We start from the raw sequence: 19,356 nt of genomic DNA, 5'->3' as shown, positions 1-19,356 counted from the left end.
TCTGTGAACAGTAAATAGTTCAGCAATGAGAGGCAGGGCCACCCTGAGTGTCTTCTTTCTTCATGCCTCTCTGTTGACACCCTCACATGTGTGCACATGCAATGCAGAGATTTGTAACCGCTATAAATCCACGATGTCAGTCTGTGTCTTTGCAAGGAGCTGCATTCCACAGTCCTTCTCCCTGTATTTCTGCTTACACTGTCGCCAAGGTAACCACTTCAAACTTTATGAAAAGGTAATCTGCAGCACCACTTGATCTATTGATTACTTGAGAAACAACAACTTCTTAACTTACTGGAACATCATGAAAGTGGATGTTCTGCTGAATTTTTGTTGAAGCATATAGAGAGATTAAACATACTATGTTTTTTTTGGATAGAGTGAAATCAATCTATAACAAGTTTTGAGTTTAGATTTTAATACTGAAATGTATCATTTCTAAATTTTTCACTGTAGATTTTTTTCACATAATAACTAGTTTCTAAACAAGGAGTATATAACTGGTCATAGTCTTCTAGGAACAATGTGAGCACTGTAAGCTAGCAATATAACTTCAAATTCACTACATTGTGTGTGTGTGTGTGCATGTGTGTGCATATGTTTGCATGTGTATGTACATGTTTGCATGCATGTGTGTGTGTATGTGGACAAAATGAAAATTTAGGGATTGATCATTTTAAGACTTTTCAGCTACAGATAATAATTGGGAAAGCATGAAAAAAATTCTCCTTAAAGTTATTTGAAGTATTGTGGATAAGAGATTCAGTAGATATATATGCATACTTATTACATACAATATCATGTATACAAGTACATGTGTACTTATTATATATAATTATACAAGTGAACAGACATGAAATAAAGGAAATACCCAGGAATATCGTATGATTAAAGTGTGTGATGACACAGATGTTAATAGCACCAGGTAGATGCTAAGAATCTAATTTCCACAATGCCTAAGGGAAAGAGTTACTATTAAAAGAAAGACAAAAATACTTAAGAGGAAAAAATGCAACACCAAAGGTTTATAAGTAAGACAATGTCAAGAAGAAAGGAAAAAGGGAAACATGGATGACTGTGGAAAAAAATCATAAAATATTCATTTTATAAAATTAGGAATAAGTTTGAAAAACATCAAAAATATAATGTGAAATGGACATTATGATGAAAGGAATCTGAGCTCCTAGTGTTTCTCTGAAGAAGGTTTAAATATTGCCAAACTGTGTAAATATATAGCAGAGCCATTTTGATAGACAGCATACTCGTCAAGTAACTTCATTTAGGTCTTTCAAGCAGTGTTTTTGTGATCATGCTAATACAGAATTTGGATAAGTGGGTATATAATAAAATGAACATTTGGAATAATTGAGTTAATCATTTGAAACACATATCAGTTATAAAACAATAAAATATAAAATATAATATACACCTAAATCTTACAGAGAGAAATACATACATATTATTAAAGGTAATTAAAAACGAATGAACTAAGTACATATCCTATGTATTAGGACAGTATACTTAAAATCATGCAGATACCAAATTCGTTCCCAGATAAAATTAAATTCAACTTATGTGTAAGGAAACAAAACCACAGGGTACTATGATAAACCGAGGTAAGGATTAGCCAAGTCCCCTTGCATAACTAGACATTAGATCCAAATCTCAAAATCAAGTTGGTGCCCTATTGACCTCCAGAAGCTAGGATAGAGACTGGAGACTGGGAAACTGATGTATCCATATCAGAAGTCCTAACTTAGAACAAAGCAAGCTTTTCATATCTGTGGAGAAATGATAGATGTTCAGTACATTTCACTGACGTAGTAAATAAATTATAAGGTGGGGCTGATGGAGCCCAAGTCTGTAAGCATACCATGGCAAACTAATATTGGAGGAAACAATGGCATCTACAATACTTTAAACAATTTAGGATCTTATAATGGGAAATTATTTACAAGAAAATTATGTCCTATAAAAATTCCTGAAAAGCCTAACATTTAAAATATACTCTCTACTTACCCAGTATCACAAAGGAGAGTGGAAAGATAAAGTCATAAGCCGGTGACAGTATTTGATAACCAAAAATTAGAAATAAAAATTTTGTATCTAGAGCTCTGGATTCATAGAGAAATATCTTACAAATTATGCAAAAGGCAAGGAATCCCCAAGAAAAACGTGCAAAAATCAAACAAGCATTTAAAGTAACAGGCAATAAATACATAAAAATTTCACAAATATTATTGATAATAAATGCAAATAATTACTATAGTACAATTGATATCTTATTTGTTGAGATATAAGAATGTGGATGAAAATTCTATGGTAATAGAGTATACTTGCTTAAAAAATAAGAAATCTGAACACTCTTATTCCTTATGACAAAGTATGTCTATGGTACTATTATTAACAAAATTGTGTTTGTTTGGTGTTCGTGTGAGAGGCGGGAAGAGAGTCAGAGACAGATGTACAGAGACAGAGATGCAGAGAGACACAGAGAGAGCAAGAATAGGAGACTGATCCAATGTTTGTGTACGATGATATATTTTTAAAAATCTGCTACACACATCAGTGAAAATGGACAAGCTCTGCTACATGTATAGATGTGATTAAACCTTAAATGATGAATCTGTTTTGTTCCCTCTGAGGCTCAGAAAGAACCACAAAGGAGCTGAAAGCACGTGGGAACCAGTGGATGGAGGTGTTCAGTAAGAGACATCAGAACATCATATGGGCTCTCTGTGCTCAGAAACTCACTGTTCAAGATATACGCAATGTCAGGCCCATTAACACTTCATCATGGGTCATGAGGAGCTCTTGCTGCCCACAGCTCCCAGAGGGATGACTACCAGATAATGTTAGGGAGACATTACACTGAAACTGTTCATGTTCCCCTGCAGAAAGACCATAACCTTAGTAGGAGAGGAAGCGGGTAAGAGAGTAGCAGGATAGTTAAGAACTAGAAGCCATTACCTACAAGAATGTAGAATCACCGAATAAAGAAAAGAATACACATAGATTGAGTTCTCATTCATGGAATACACACGTGAGAAGACATTGAGAAGACACACACTGGAGGAGAATCATTTAGGCACATATATGTTGATGTCAAGCTAAGTGTGAGAAGCAGGTTGTGAGGACTCCGTGCTAAGTGTTAGTGCCCAGGCGAAGGAGAGATGCTTACAAAGGCCAAATGAGGCTTTCAGAATTACAATGTGTTCTCAATGTGAGCTTATCAGCGTTCAGTTTATGAACATTTTAATCTTGAATCTTTATATTTTAATGATAACAACTATATTGTGTTTATAAGTTTTTCACAGTAATGGAGAATAATGGCAACAATAATGTCTCACAAATGGAGATTTTGCATTTTTAATGGTTGGAAAATTGTCTTTGGTTATATAATATAATATGGCAGAACAGTTGATTCATTAGGATGAATTTTCTTTTCACAAAAGAACTATTAGACATATAAAAGAACAGTCAGTATACATATTTACTAAAAATATCTCTTGTGGCATTGAACATTGAGAGTTAAGTTTTTGACAGGATCTAATATTTACCAACTTCTGCTAGGTAAATTATATGGGAATTCAGACTGATTAAAGAAATTAGCTTGCATGCAATATACAATTTTAACATCTAATTGTAGATCAGGATCTAATTAATTTTGGATCTCTCTCAAATGGAAATACTTTTTATTTAGATATCAACCTAACCAGTCGGCATTGGTGAAGACTTTCTTTATGTTTTTTTGCTTTTTTTCTCTACACATATGTCGAGGGTGGTGGAGAAATCTGTGTGTTACAAGATTACAGAGATCCACATGGGAGAGAAGGCCTGCCCAGCACTCCATCCCAGGATCTGAGATCTAAGTGATAGGATTGAAAGAATCCTGAACATCCTGATCTGGCATTCCAATACGACTACGGGTTGGTCTGGTCTGGATGTGAACCTTCAAGACAGTCTCCATATTCCAACCAAGTATTGAATTTATTCTTCCATTAAGTTGTAACACGCCTATAACATGCCATTAAAGTCAGCCATCTAACAGTCAGCAAACACAGAGAAAAATTTTTTACCTTTTCTTGATAACTTGATAATTAGGTTGATTTTCAATTAGTTGATTTTACATGACTTTTTAAATATACAATCATTTTCGATTTTAAGTCTCCAATATAGACTAATAATTACTTATTCATTATTAATTAACTTTTACTAATACATAATTGGTACACTCTTTATTAATTAAACTATTTTATTAACTGTTAATTAATTAGATGATGGTATTTTAAATTTTATTTGGTTTATGTTTTTGATATCTCCTTGCTGGTCTTCTATAGAGACAGAACAATCAGGTTCTGATTTTAGAGAAATGCCTGAGAGGGCACCATCACACCATCATTTACCCACATGCGATGCGGAGTGTACTGACAGTCGACAAATGACAGTTGACAAATGAATGGCTCACGTGAAAGACCTGGGTGTGCAATGCTGCCATTTCTCACTGTGGGGCCTCTGCATCATCTCCTTGAAACTCATTTGTTACTTCACTGCCTTACCGATGGTGGAAGCCTCTAAGTGGCCTTAATGTCAAATCTAAGGTGCTAAATTTTATGGCAAGATCAATTTCCACGGTATTTTTATTGCCAGATACATTTTTTTAAAGGACGCATTAAATTTTGAGTCTGTCTAAAGGATGCTTGCTAACAGGTTGTTTCGGGAGAATACAAGCGGTACACTTGTGTGAATATTTATCTGGCGGTGCCTCCCGATGCTAGATTGTTACAGATGGCAGAGCCAGAGCACTCTAGTGATGTGATGTGGGTGAATTTATCATCAGAAGGAGGTGGCTTCTTAGGCTGTCAGCACTACTATCCCTACGTTCTGGTAAAAAATAGGAGGACCCCAGTTCATTTATCATTTAACAAGGCACTCACCTGCGCACTACCTTCGGACGCTCTGCTGAGCATTAGGTCATCCTTCCCCCTTTCTGTAAGCCTGCTATGGTGGTGGACAGTTTAGCGTGTGCTGTATGTCTCATGCACATGTAAAGGAAGAGGGTGAACGGCCCATGAAAAGACAATAACCCCGTGCAGGCTGTCCTCTCTGAAAATCGGTGAGTCTGAAAATTGTGGTGTCCTGTCTCTCTTATTTCCACATAGTCTGTATTGGAAATCATTGTCCTTAGATAATGCACTGAAATTAATGGAGACTAAAGGCTGATTACTTGGCTTAAACCTCAGCTCTGGGGCTGGTTTCTTGGACAATGCATTTGGTTACTCAGGCTCTCCTTGCACACAAGCTTGCATCTATAAGACTTCAAGGCATAACGTAAGTCATAGGAGCAGCACCCAGACAAACACCTGCTCTGTATTTACTGCCATCATGTTACAGCCTGGAAGACATCAGCTCTGCCCCTGGCTTCTTGTGCACAGTCTGGCTCTGCTGCTTATGGACTAGGTACTCTTACTGTTGTCCTAAGGTTAAATCTTTCATGTTCCTTTTTCTTTCATTTTAGAATGGTCATAATGTCCATGGAACAAAGTTGTTACCACATAGATCACAGTAAATATGAAATTAGATTAGTTTCCTTTGATATAGAAACACCATTAAGAGTCCCCTTTTGTTTGCTATTTCAGTGTTAAAACTACATCCACCCCTTAGTTTGTTTTTCTTTTTGTCTCACAATTTCCTAAAATGTCACTGAATCATCAGTTACCACTGGCCCTCAATGCTGCAGATGTTTATGCAAATGAAGTTTCTATTTGGTGTCATAACAACTTTTCCCACAATGGATAAGGTATGTCAAAAAATATCACATACTGTCAAAGAGGTTGGAGTTCGCTCTCACATCTTCTACTCAGATTTGTACCCATGAGATTTACTTTTAGTTTAGGAGTCTTATTGGCTGCCCTGGATTTTGTCTGTTGCACGTTCATTCTGAATAACATGTTAGCTCTGTAAGACAGACCTATCTGCCTGTTTCTAGACCCATGTCTGGCATATTTGTCAAAAAGTTTAGTTTTAAAACTCCTTAATGGTGGAAAAAGATTTCTGCTTCCTACTTTTATTGTGGCTGTGAGATTTTGTGTGAAAAATTTTAATGTGCAATAGAGAGGTATGGAGTCTGACTGTACTTTCTCATCCCTCATTGACTCTGCCTTTGGCAAGTGTCTTATATAAAATGTGTTTAGTAAATGATGAACTGTATATGGATATATGAAGAATGTTAAAATGGCTGCTTACAGTACAGACCTGGAGTTTGCTCTCTTTTTGTGTGCATCTACTTTGTTTCTACTTTTGGTCAATATCTTTTGAAAGGAAGAAATCTTTTAGCACAAGGTACTTACCACAGTAATTATATTTTTATGTTTATTACTTTAAAGTATATCCATGCAAAACTAGGAGTTGGGAATTCATCCTTTAGGCAATACAAAGTTGTGTGGAAGAAAAAGAAGTGACACAATCAATTTTAGGAAAACTAACCTAAATTTAATACTTGAGTGGGAAAGTCAATGAGAAAACTAAATGGCACCTTATAGATTTTTGTCATAAGGAAAGAAAGCAAATCCCCTGGGATAACCACGTAGCCTGCATATAGACCTTTCTGTTCCCCGAGATTCAATATCCTAGTCTTATCCCTAGGTGCAAGGAAAACTAGTTACAGTCTTTCCTCACCCCTGTTCACATTGCCCAAAAATGCCACAAGCCTTTCCCTCTCAACTTCCCTTTCCCAACTTGTTTCTTTGTCCCACACCCTCCAGCATGCACCCCCTGCTAACCCAAGAGCCTTTACTCCCTGCGAAATAAGCAGACTAAAGTTAAACCCAAGTCTGTCTTATTGCTCCCGAGAACCAACTCCCCCAAGTCCAAGTCTCATCTACTGCTCTGCAGCTGGATATCTGTTGTGGTTTCCCTTTCTTGTTTGACTCCATCCCCTGAAAGATCACAAAAATCTTCTTCTCCAACTTTTGTACCCTCATCTCATCTCAGTACCCAGCCTCCAGCATGAGCAGGCATTCTCTGTAAAGTCATCAGCTGAGCAGGTCAAGAAAACAAACAACACAGAATAGATGCAAAAACAGAATCCATCCTTCTGCTGCATCAAAAAAACACACCTTGGCATCAGGGATAGACATTTCCTCAAGGTAAAGTGTTGGAAAGATATTCTAAGCACATGAATGTAAGAAACAAGCCACTCTACCCATTTTGATATCTAATAAAATGGGCATCAAACCAAAATTAATAAAAAGAGATAGGAAAAGACACTATACAGTCACCAAATAAAAAAAATCCACTAAGATGGTATTTCTGTTCTTAACAATTATGCCCCAGACACACAATTACGGGTATTCAAGTTTGCAAACCAACCAACCAACCAACCAACCAACCAACCAAAATATGACAACAGGTTAAATCACATATTGACTCTCATACTTGTATAGTTTCTATGGAAATCAATATGGCAGTTCCTCAGAAAGTTGGGAGTCAACGAACCTCAAGATACAGCAATAACACTCTTAGGGATATGCCCAAAGGATGCTTACTTACCCAAAGGATGTTTGCTCAACCACGTTCACTGTGGCTTCAGTCATAATAACCAGAAACTAAAAACAAACTAGATGTCTCTCAAAAGAATAATGGATAAAAAATGCCATGCATTTATGCAATAGAGATTTCTTGGCTATTACAAAAAAGACATCATGAACATTTCAGACCAATGGGTAGAACTAGAAGAATTCATCCTGGGTGATGTAACTCCCTCTTAACCTTCCTTAAGGTGCAAAGATAAATATGGTATGTATTCACTTAAATAAGGATATTAGCCATTGAGTAAATGATAACTAAACTATAATCTATAGACATAGAAAGGATATGGAAAAGAGAAAGGGTCTAAGGAAGACTCATGGATCTCTGTGGAGGTGAAAATAGATGGCATTTTACATATAGACTAGGTGCAGTTGGGGATGGGAGTGGTGGATATAGTGAGGGGGTAGATGGGGTGAAAGGTAACAGTGGTGGAGGAGACAACTGGAATTGAGTGGATTTTGTGGGTGGTTTTGTAACCTCATGCTGAGGAAACCTTCTGTTATCTATACAGGTAATTCTAATGAGGATTCCTGGTAATAGGGAATAAGGAGTCTTATCTAGTTTTGCTACCTAAGATAGTCTTCTCGTGGTGCATTTTAAGTTGCTGGTTAAGGGTATTCCTTGGAAATACCCAAACAATCTAACCTGTTGCTAAGGCAAATGTGGCTCTCTGCAAACTGACACCAAGACCCCTTTGCTAAGGACAACACTCACACAACTCATTCAACATAGAGATGTTGAGCTGGTACCTACATGGAGACCTAACTTTATGTTTTGTTGGTTATAAGAAGCTATTATGCAAGCTACCAAAAGAGAAATGTGGAAGCCAACAATTCTACAAAACTTTTGATTTATAATCTGTCCTTCCTGCAGCATACACAAAGGCCATGGTGGCACACAGTTTGTGGGAATAACCAACCGATATCTGAATTGGTCGAAGGTCAACTTCAAGAGAAGGAACCCATGTCTGACATTGCTTGAGTAACCAAGAACCAGATGCTAAATAAAATAGCTCAGAGACATAGGGTAAAACTCAATACTACTGCTCCAAAGAACATGAATAAAATAAATCCTGATGGGATTCTGCTATACTCATAGATCAGTACCCTATCCGGTCATTGTCAAAGAGGCTTCCTCTGGCAGCAGATAGGAACAGATGCAGAGAAAAGAATAGAACTTAAGAAAGAAAAGAAAGGAAAAGAAAGCAAATAAGGATTCTAGGTTGGGGGCTGTCTGATGAGAGCTGTATAGATACATGGTTGTAGGAGAAGGGGGACTTTTTAAGCAGCAGGGTCCCGAGTAATTGCAGTATTTCAAACATGGGTCAGTAGAGTCAGGAAACATTTTAAACAGTTTTGGAGATAAAAGATAAAACTGTGTTTTGACAGCCTGTTGGAGGCCTAGGATTGAAGACAAAGGAGAGGGATTCAGCTCAGTGACACTTATCATTTTGTAAATGAATTTCAGTGGAGGTAGTATTTCAGAAAGGGAAAGATATAGTGATCTATTTCAGAATGATACTTGCGGCATAATAGTTTATGAAAACTATCAGATGCTGTCATTTAAGTCTGAAGGGTATATTTTTAATACAAAAGAATGTAATAAGGCAGATCCAGATGCAAGGAAAAATAGATTTGGAGCACTGTATGTGTGGCTCTGGTCCATTGCAGACAGGATGCTTAAAGGGTTCCCATGTCCCTTCGTAATGCAAGCAGAATAGATTCCTTTGGTAAATAACAGAAATGAAGCACACAGTCTTTTCCTCTTTAAAATAGAAAGGATATGTCTTTTTGCTATCAAATAATTCCCCAGAAAGCTGGTTAAAACATGTTTTTCTCTCTATTGCCTTCCTCCTCCTTTACACAGCATTATGCTCAGGCCTACAGAGCTTCTTTTATATGGGTACAGCCTTAGAGAAAGTGAGCAATATGCTGTATGAGATTACATTCCTTTAACATTACTATGTGTTTATATGTATATGTGTAGTGTTTGTTTATGCTTATGTTCCTTCATGGGGATCCCCACCAAGGACCCAGGTGGGCACCATATTCTCTAGATTTAGGGTTACAAGTGGTTGTGAGCTTCCCTGTGTGGGTGCTGGGATCTGAAAATCTGAAACTCTGAAAGAACATTATGAACTTATAATCTGTCCAGCCTGGACAAGGATAGCCTCAGATGATTTCCACAAATCCTTCTTTCAGGAAGGAGCTACGCTGATAAAGATAGTGTCTATTAAGGGTATGAATAGCTGGAAAGAAATAGTGTGTGTGTGTGTGTGTGTGTGTGTGTGTGTGTGTGTGTGTGTGTGTTTTTACATGCTCCTGCACACATGTGCCCACATGTGTATCTTCTAGAACAACATCAGAATTTGGAGGGGGAACATGCACAAACGAGAGACATTTGGGTTACATCACTGATAAATCTGTTTGAAGGAAAGTCTCAAACAAGTCCATACATTGTGCTTCTAGTGAACAGTCTCTAATTTTTAGATAGGCTAGGAATATTGCTATTTAAGGGAGGGTTATATGAGTCAAATAATGGAGATCCTTTTGATAACTTTCTCTAAAATACTACTAGCAACAGTATTTGAACTGCTGCAAGATAGTATCCGCAGGACATGATAGAACCACGGCACTAATGAACTCATAGGAACTAGTAGCCAAAAGGACTTGAACAAGATCAATCCAGCCATCATTCTAGCATGGATGGAGGGGATCATGGGGCCCTATATGCATGTGTGAGTTTGAGTGTGTATGTGTGCATGTGTGTGTTAATATTCTGTGATTTGTGATATATATATATATATATATATATATATATATATATATATATATATATATATATATATATCCTAGTCTGCAGTCCATCATCATCTTGAGGGGGAACCCATGGTAACTAGAGAAGCCCAGACCTCAGTGCTGCATACAAGGCAGATAGCTGAGAGTGGGTCCCACAGGCAGGCACAGCCTTTGAGGGCTCTAGTGATCTACTTCCTTCAGGCCACCACTCCCTCTGTAGGTTCCACAGCCTTCAAAAGAGTTCTGCATGTTTGGGGTCGTTCATAAAATGAAATAAACCTGTGGTGGATATTTCAGGTTTAGGTCCTGGCTGGGTGTAGTTTTCAGCCTTACCATGAAGCGGGCAAAAGTGTGAACATATTATTTGTGACATGCAGAGACTGTGAGAACACCTGTGGAAGCAACGCAAACCAAAACCCTTTCTCTCTTTTTTAATTCTGAGGCCATGTGCATGAACCAAAGGTGGAATTAACACAACTGCGAATACACTAATATTGCTAATGTAATATTCTATTATAGTAGCATTATGAGACAGAGTGAGAATTTAATTTTCAAAACTAACAATAAGCCTCCTAAACTCCAGACTGCAACCTGATTTCTCATACTTGTCCTCCTCTCCTTGTCCGTAGATTCATATAAAGATGATAACAGGGCCTGGAGAAGACTTCAATATTATATTCATTTGACATAGTATTTCCTAGGAGGTAGCAGTAACTAGCAGCCATTGTAAAGAGGACCAAAGAGAGAAAACCCATTTTTGTCACTGTGTTATAGATGTTCATCATCATCATCATTTTCAGAGAGAGGTTTGGATGCAATCCCCAGTGTCGTTGCCAACAGAATCCTTGTTTATTCCATACTGACTTGAAATCTACTACATCAGTAACATGACTGAGATTTCAAGTCCTTGATAAGAGTTCCATTTAAAGAATGAGTTTTTAAATATTATTTGTGGAAGTAATCCATATAATTGGGCTTAAATAGCATCAACTTTCTCTGAACTCAGGATCATCTAACTCAGAGCCACAGTGATATGACCCCCAGCCCATACCTTTGCAACACGATCCATTTACCTTGCATGGCTTGTCTATTTTAAATATTACTTACATTTCAACAAACAGAATCCCGCAATGCATTCTGGTAAATTAGTCTCTAATATGAAGAGACTAAAGCATGAAACTCTAACAAGAATGCCTAATGGAAAACAAATATCCAATCTAGAGGCTCTAATAAAAGTCTCTTCTTTTTGGGTGAAGGCTCTTGGCTATTAACACAGAAACCATCATACGTGGCTGCCCTCAAAATGCATTATAGATCAGACTCATAATCTTCCCTTCCACAAATGGCACAAGAATTGATTTCAATTATCATTTAATACTGATTTCCCTCTCATGTCAGAAAGTTCTCTGTGCACATGAAACTGGAGGCTGGCAACTTGAGCTCATTTACGGAACTTTTAAGGACTATTGATTGATCAGTGAAATTTCTAGTTCTCTCATAGTTCCTGGAAGGATACCTCAGAGGCTGAATTGGATGACAGGATGGGCCAGAATGCCGATAGGCTTGGTGCAGACAGATGAAAAGAGAAGCTCTCAAAATTTGTCAGGATACATGTTTTAAATTAGGTTAACATGATGGATTATACTAAGCCAAAATTTCTCATGTAGCGTCAGCCTGAATTTTAAATATCTCCTCTTCCTGCTTGCTTTTGTGCTTTGGTATGTGTCTTTGATGTCTGGGCATTAGCCTTTGGAGAAAATATGTAGTAGTTTAAAAAAAATGGTCCTATGTGTTTGAGAAGCATGAAATGTTACAAATAACTAAGGAGACTTGTTTTATTAACTCCACCAGAATACATGTTATGAGTGTTGATATAGGCACATATGTATGAGCAATATTTAATTTTGTAGAATTGTATGCTCTTTATCTTCACTTTATCTCAAAATTATTACAAAAAGACCACTTTCCATAAGCAGTGGCTTTTCAACAGTGCTGAAGCCATTCTAAGGAAACGCAGGTGCACCTTGGAGGCACAGGCAGTGTTTCCTTTAGAGAACCTCTCCCTGTCCTATCTCTACACATTCGTATTTCTATAAATGTTGCATAGATTTATCTCTATAGGAACGGATTGAGCCTTTGTGCAGCTTTAAAAGATACAGGTTTGCATTCTACTAGAAAAAAAATCACGGAATTATAGATATAAAATAAACACCAGTGCATTTTGTTTGAAAAAAATCACAACCAGCAGCATTTTAAGAAAAGCTTATCCTTTGACCTCCTTTTGTTGTCTGATTGCTCTGGCTAGAACTTCGATTACTATATTGAATAAGTAGGGAGAGAGAGGGCAGTCTTGTCAAGTCCCTGATTTTTTAGTGGGATTGCTTCAAGTTTCTCTCCATTTAGTTTGATGTTGGCTACTGGTTTGCTGCATATTGCTTTTCCTGTGTTTAAGTGTGAGCCTTGAATTCTTGATCTTTCCAAGACTTTTAACATGAAGGGCTGTTGCATTTTGTCAAATGCTTTCTCAGCATCTAATGAGATGATCATGTGGTTTTTAGAAATATTAGAAAACCACACATTATCTTAGTTCCCTTCCTTAAATTTTCTCCCTCTTGATTCCTACTCCTGTGTGTGTGTGTGTGTGTGTGTGTGTGAGAGAGAGAGAGAGAGAGAGAGAGAGACAGAGAGAGAGAGAGACAGAGACAGAGACAGAGACAGAGAGAGACAGAGACAGTCTTGAGCATGAGTCCTTGCCTTACACCTTGCTTGAGGCACAGGCTGCCAGCTAGCTGCTCTCACGTGTTTCAGGGATTCTCTTGAGTGTGCCTCCTTTCTTTCCATGAAGCCCTGGGATTGGAGATGTTTGCACTATGTCCTTAGCTTTATGTCTTTACCTGGAGATCCAATCTCAGGGTCACATGCCTGAGCAATGAATGCTTTACCATTGAGTTATCACCCCACACCCATCTGCTTTTGTTCAAAGCATAGTTTCTGATCAGCTTCTAACATAAACGTGATTTTATAATAAAAAATTCTATAGAATACAGGAGGTTTTTTTCTATCTTCAGTGACAGAAAAATTGTTGTGATATCACTGATCTTCTTATGTGGGTGTTTTACAACTCTTTGCTGCTTCTGTATACCTCTCTTTCTTCAGGGCTTTGCTGAACCATATGAAGAGTTTCCAGAGGAGAGATTCTGACCAGTAGACTTCAAACCTCCTATAAACACATGCTTCCTGGGCCAGCATTGCCATTCAAAGAGCTGGCAGATCTCTGCACGTGAATACTGTGTCGGGACACCAGGTGGAGTGCTAGAGCATTCCTCGGGTTTCTACAGCAGAACAAGAGTGATACCCAGCTCCCACAAATAGAATATTTCAGGAAGCCAAATAGCTACACTTCTGATTCTCCGCACACATAGAGCACAGGATTTGTGAAAACGGCTTCATTTTCTCCCTGCTCCACTACACATATGCATCTGCTGGCTTCCTGGACTGGTGTCATCTTCAGTTTTCTTTTGCCATGTTAACTACATCTAATCCTAACCCTACATCCCAGGCCATGTCTCAACGAGGCTCTCCAAATCTTCTCCACTGGCCCTCTTTTCTCCTTTTTTTTTAAAAAAAGAAGTTATTGTATTTAGAATTTTTCATAGGTGTTGAAATCAAAACTCAAAGACGCAAAATAATCAAAAGAATAGATACCCATCTGAGAAGGGTATAGACAAAATTGACATTGGTGAGTAAATGGAGAGAATCTTTGAGAAATATGCTTTGAGGACATTAGGGCCTATTTTTTAAGACACGCACATAGCTGAAAATCCAATGGGGGTAATCTCTAGCTCTGACTTTCAATCCTAAAAATGTGAATTCTAAATTTTTGTTGCTTTCGTTCTCTTTTCTATTCTTCCAAAACTATTGAAAAAATCATATTTTTCTCACAAAAACTAGTTCATCTTTTCTGAAAGCTGCAGGTAGATTTATTTTTTATTTATTTCCTTCTTTCCTTTTATTTTATTTTTTTAATCACAGAAAGTTACAAAGACTGCCTCTGTTCCCACTCCCCTGCCCCATTTCCCACTGGAAAATGGGCTTTGTCCAATGGGCTGTCTCGCTCGCTTGTTCTCTCAGATTCCCCACGCCTGCCTTGAAGATGCTTTCCCTGGCTCTTCCTTTACCACTCCCTGTTCATGGTAATTCTCTTCCCTCTGCTTCTCAAAGGTTTGCCCATTATCCTCACCTTAGAGACATTGTCAAACACCCATAGCTGTGAATGGCAATTCCTCTTACTGGAACATGGGCATTGCTAATTAGACATGCATTTTCTGCTCTTCTCTGTTCTTATCACTTTAATATTAACAGAGTATGCATATATGCTTTGACACATATATATTTATAATATTTCTAAAAATATAATATGTAGGCCAGTGCCCTTGTTGCTACCAAGTAGTTTACAAAGAACTGGCAAGACATATTTAAGATATGTTTTCTGTCTTTGGAATATGTAAAATCTTACAATTGGGAAAAAATAAGGTACGATGACTTCTAATAATTGAAGTAAGTAGAGAGCCCTGCACAGCAAACCCACAGACGATGGTGATTTTTGGATCAGCTTCGCCCCTCCCAGAATGGTACAATTTTCTGAAAGTCTTTCCAAACTCTGTAGGTGGCATATTTCTAGCACTGGTTTTCTGGAGGTGTCCAGCCAGTTATCTGCAGTTGGAGGAGGAATTCATGAAGGGAAAAGGAAGATGTGTTGAATATTGACTGAGTCACCATCTGGCTGAAGATGAAGTGCAGGATGTGTGTGTGTGTGTGTGTGTGTGTGTGTGTGTGTGTGTGTGTGTGTGAGTGTGTGTGCAGGTGCCTGTTCTCTGTGAGCATCACTAGGAAGGATTCTGCTGTGCTCTTTACTGAGAGAAGGACCAGTGTTACGAGGGAAAATAGCAGAGCCTCTGGAGACTGAAAACAACCAACGTTAAGCTTGTTTTCTTCTCACTAAAATAGTAACTCATTGGTGGCATCTGCGTCAGCCCGCGTGACTTAATATACTGTGATTGGAGCCGGCTGTACCTTCAAAAGTTTTACTTCACTTCTTCCAATGGGTTAGCCTCTGGGAGATCCGATTATGTTACTATTCTCTTCTCTATGAGTTTTTGCTAAAATCCAATTTTCAATTTTCCTAATTTACCTCAGCTGTGATGATGGATCTGTAAATAGTGGGTGTATTCTACTCCGAAGAAGTTTAACAAAGAGAAGCTTAAAAATATTTAAAGTCAAGATATGTAAGAAACTCCAAACACACACACACACACACACACACACACACACACACACACACACACACACACACAGAGGCATGCACACCCTAATGATGATCTTAAAACAGCAGTCTCAATTACTGTAAGTGCTTTCTTGTCAGACCAGCTGCTTGGAGTGGATTTGATTACCTACATGCATTCTGTGTGGCTGGAAACTTAAGGCTGAGGCTCAGCAGGGGAAGGTGTGTGTAAGGAGGGAATTGGCTCACACTGTGATTTATAATAGAGGGAACCATTTTTTTTTCAGAGAAATTTTATCTGAGAGTTAAGAACTCCTTTGAGAGTTTCACCATCACCTCAGCATGGTGCTATTATTTTGTTGAGACACTTAAACTTTTTTTTTCTTACCTCTTAAAGGGGAATCAATAGTTTCAAACTACTGCCCAGAGCAGCATCCCTGCATATAATCCCATCCCGTTTGGCGCTACACAGATTGCCAGTAGAGGCTTAGCAGAGTTACTTGAAACTTGTATGCACCCGCTCAATTAGTTTTAGCAGCAACAATAAAAACATTAAAATATAGTCAGTGATAGGCTTTCACATAATTTAAGAGATTAAAAAAGAAAACCTGTGTATGCCCAGACTTTCCTGTTACCCATGCTGTGCTATTATAGAAATAGTGGATGTTTGCCAAGCTGATACTTCTCCCCTCTAAAATCTAGTGTTTCTCCATAGAAAACAAAGATGAGTTGGGACAAAGATTCACGCCAGTGTCCTAGCTCCTTGGTCCAAGTATTCCTAAGGTCTGATGTCACATGGTAATTTAGATTCGTGAACTTTCCCACAATGACAATTTTATACTTTAATAACATAAGTTCAAATGATTATTGGCTATTTAAAGTCAATGGTGCCTGGATAATTCACAAAAATGTAAACATCTACAGATTATGAAAGTCCATAGTTGAAAGGTATTAAGAAAGACGGAATGTTACTTTATGTGGCGGTTCACTTTTACTCAATACCTACAGTCCTATAATTATTCAATACATACAGCACTTGCAATGTCTACAAGTGTTTAGGAATATTCATTGTCAGAGTGCACATCATATCTCTACAGCAAAGCCATAACTCCTGCTGAACACCTTCAGTCAGCAGGACCTGAAATGAACGCTGATCTTTCTTCTTCCACCCTGGTTCTCTGCCCTGCCCACCCTGGTTCTCTGCCCCTCCAACCCTGGATCTCTGCCCCTCCCACCCTGGATCTCTGCCCCTCCTACCCTCATTCTAATTGTAACTGTTACATTCATGATACCAGCTGTATCTGCTTGTAAAAGACAGTCCAGGCGATCTTGTTAAATGGTGACATAGAAGGAAGGGGCAGAGTCCTTGGAAACTCACCTGAATATCCAGTCCCCTGTAGCCAATTATATGCAATTCTGCCGTAATTGCATGGGGCCATGGGGTACTGGTTTGATTACACAGCCTAAAGAGAACTTGAGGAAGAGGATTCTACTTAGGCAGTTACAAGGAAATCACGTTCGATGCTGGATGAACACTTTCCAGTGTGGCTGCTTTTGGGTTACTCATGCTATTGACAAAAAACCATCATCATGGAAGCTATAAGCAAGCCCAATATACTAATGTGTGCCACAGGAGGAACTCTCGTGCAAAAGAACTTTAGTTGCCACTGGGACTTTTTAAGGAGGAGGAGTGGACACTGTCGAGTTCTGCCCCCACTTCCAGGAGAAAATACTGTAGACAGAAGGGAATGGGAGGACAGTACTTAGAGATACTGCATTTCCTGTTTACTCTCTACATTTCAGTTCAGGATGCCAATCACATATCTTCAAAATAGTGAATGAAAAAGGAAGTCATGGTAGTGGGAGGCTAGCGGCATGATTCACATTTTTATCAGCTTTCCCCCTCACGTTTATTAGTGAATTCTCTAATCGTATGATGATTCATATCCTGTTTATAATAATTTGTAATTATTTCCAATTTGAAAGCTAATCGAACTTTTTAAAGACAGGCACATTTCAGTAGAGTTTGACTCCTCACACACAAGATGCTGTTGTCACATGCCCGACATCAATGAGGTCCATGAATGAAAGCTTTTCTCAGAGCGTTCACATGTAGATCCCTGGCCTACCTTCTGCTGGAAATCACACTAGTGTTCTGTAATTAAAATTACATTCTGGCATTTACCTTCAGAATTGGTAAATTTAACCCTTTCTAGCTGCTGCTTTCTTCCGGGTACTTACATACTCTTCATAAGCCTCAGGAGCTGGAGGTGGGGGCGCTCTGTATCCTGGGACCGCTGCTGTTCCCCGGGCTCGAGGTGTTGGGACACCTCTTGCTACTGGGGGTACTGGGAGAGCTCCGCGGGTCACAGTGGTTCCCCGAGGGGTAAGAACACCTCGTCCAGGTGGTGGTGGTGGTGGAACAGCACCCCCACGGCCCCTAGAAGAAATAGGTGAGATACAGATGGGGTGACATGTGGACAAGAAATGACTTTCTCGGATCACTGCCTTCACACAGATCAGTCTCTACTCCTGATGGATATAGAATTTGTAAAGTGGCTTGAGTCATATTAAAATACATGTCTCTAAATATTGCGTCTTAGTTCCAGTAAAATCCATGCAATCAATGTGTTTCATGCAATGCATTTTGATGTTTTCTAATATAATAGTTGAAAAGAAAAAAAATGGAAACAGAAAATGAAAGTCTATCTTGTTTGCATTCCAAACTTAGAAAGACAAACCAGCGTATTGTCTGAAATGTGCCATGTTGGCACTTTTGTGTATGTGTGTGTGTGTGTGTGTGTGTGTGTGTGTGTGTGCGCGCGCGCTCGCGTGCCCGTGTGTGTGTCTTTGTGTGTGTCTCTGTGTGTGTCTCTGTGTGTGTGTCTCTCTGTATCTGTCTGTTTCTTTCTCTCTCTCTCTCTCTCTCTCTCTCTCTGTGTGCATGTGCGTATGTGTGTGTGTGTGTGTGTGTGTGTGTGTGTGTGTGTGTGTGTAGATTGATTGCTTCCATGCTTGGGTTTATTGACAGTCATCTTTAGTGTGGTAATATTTCCAGGAAAACATCTTAATACAATGCGATATTCTGACCAGAATGATGACATTGTGTAGTTACAGTAGGTAAAGCTTCACAGTCCTGATTTATCAGCATGCTGCATGCCTCCACTGGGTGAGCCTGAGCCGTCACTGACATATTTTTACATGATAACTCGAGGGTTGTGGAATTAGCGCTCAACAATGAGAAGGCTGATTGAATGTTCCGTACCGCAGACTTAACACAAAAGCGATCTGAACAAAAGCATGAGATCAAAGGATGCATCCATTTTTATAACATTCTAAAACCTTTAGAAAGCCTGTTTGTCTGTAGTCTTTGGGCAAATACATGGTTATTTCACTGTGTATTATGCCTGAAAGTTGGCCTCTAGAAAGCACTGCTATCAGCAGGGCCACTAAAGCTTTCTGGAACATGATGACCTTTGGCATACCGACAATCACGGTGTTTGCCCGTGCCTTTGCATGGAGGTCAGGTTACACTTCCGGCTCTGAAAAGCCATCAAACTGCCTCTTTCTTCTTGGAAGAAAATGAGCTTTAGGAATGAGGAATAGGAGGGTTGGCAGAGCTTTTTAAAATTCTTAGCGTACCAAGCCAAGAGTAGATAATTTCATGTGAACTAAATAAACAAAACA

The 19,356-nt window shown here is 38.7% G+C and overlaps 1 protein-coding gene across 3 annotated transcripts in view; it reads right to left on the bottom strand.

The window, feature by feature from the left end:
- Nucleotides 1–19,356, bottom strand: part of Khdrbs2 (KH RNA binding domain containing, signal transduction associated 2) — a 506,623-nt gene that overhangs the window by 200,224 nt on the left and 287,043 nt on the right. For all 3 annotated transcript variants that reach the window (XR_015628455.1, XR_015628456.1, NM_133318.2), the window contains exon 6: nucleotides 17,911–18,109. Coding sequence is in view for 1 of the 3 variants with exons in the window: in NM_133318.2 (NP_579852.1) it covers nucleotides 17,911–18,109 (199 nt within the window). In the remaining 2 variants the exon portion in view is untranslated. The remainder of the gene's footprint in view (nucleotides 1–17,910; nucleotides 18,110–19,356) is intronic.

This window comes from Rattus norvegicus, chromosome 9 (genome assembly GCF_021556685.1).
Source record: "Rattus norvegicus strain SHRSP/BbbUtx chromosome 9, alternate assembly SHRSP_T2T, whole genome shotgun sequence".
NCBI lineage: Eukaryota > Metazoa > Chordata > Mammalia > Rodentia > Muridae > Rattus > Rattus norvegicus.
This window is presented reverse-complemented; position numbering and strand designations above follow the sequence as displayed.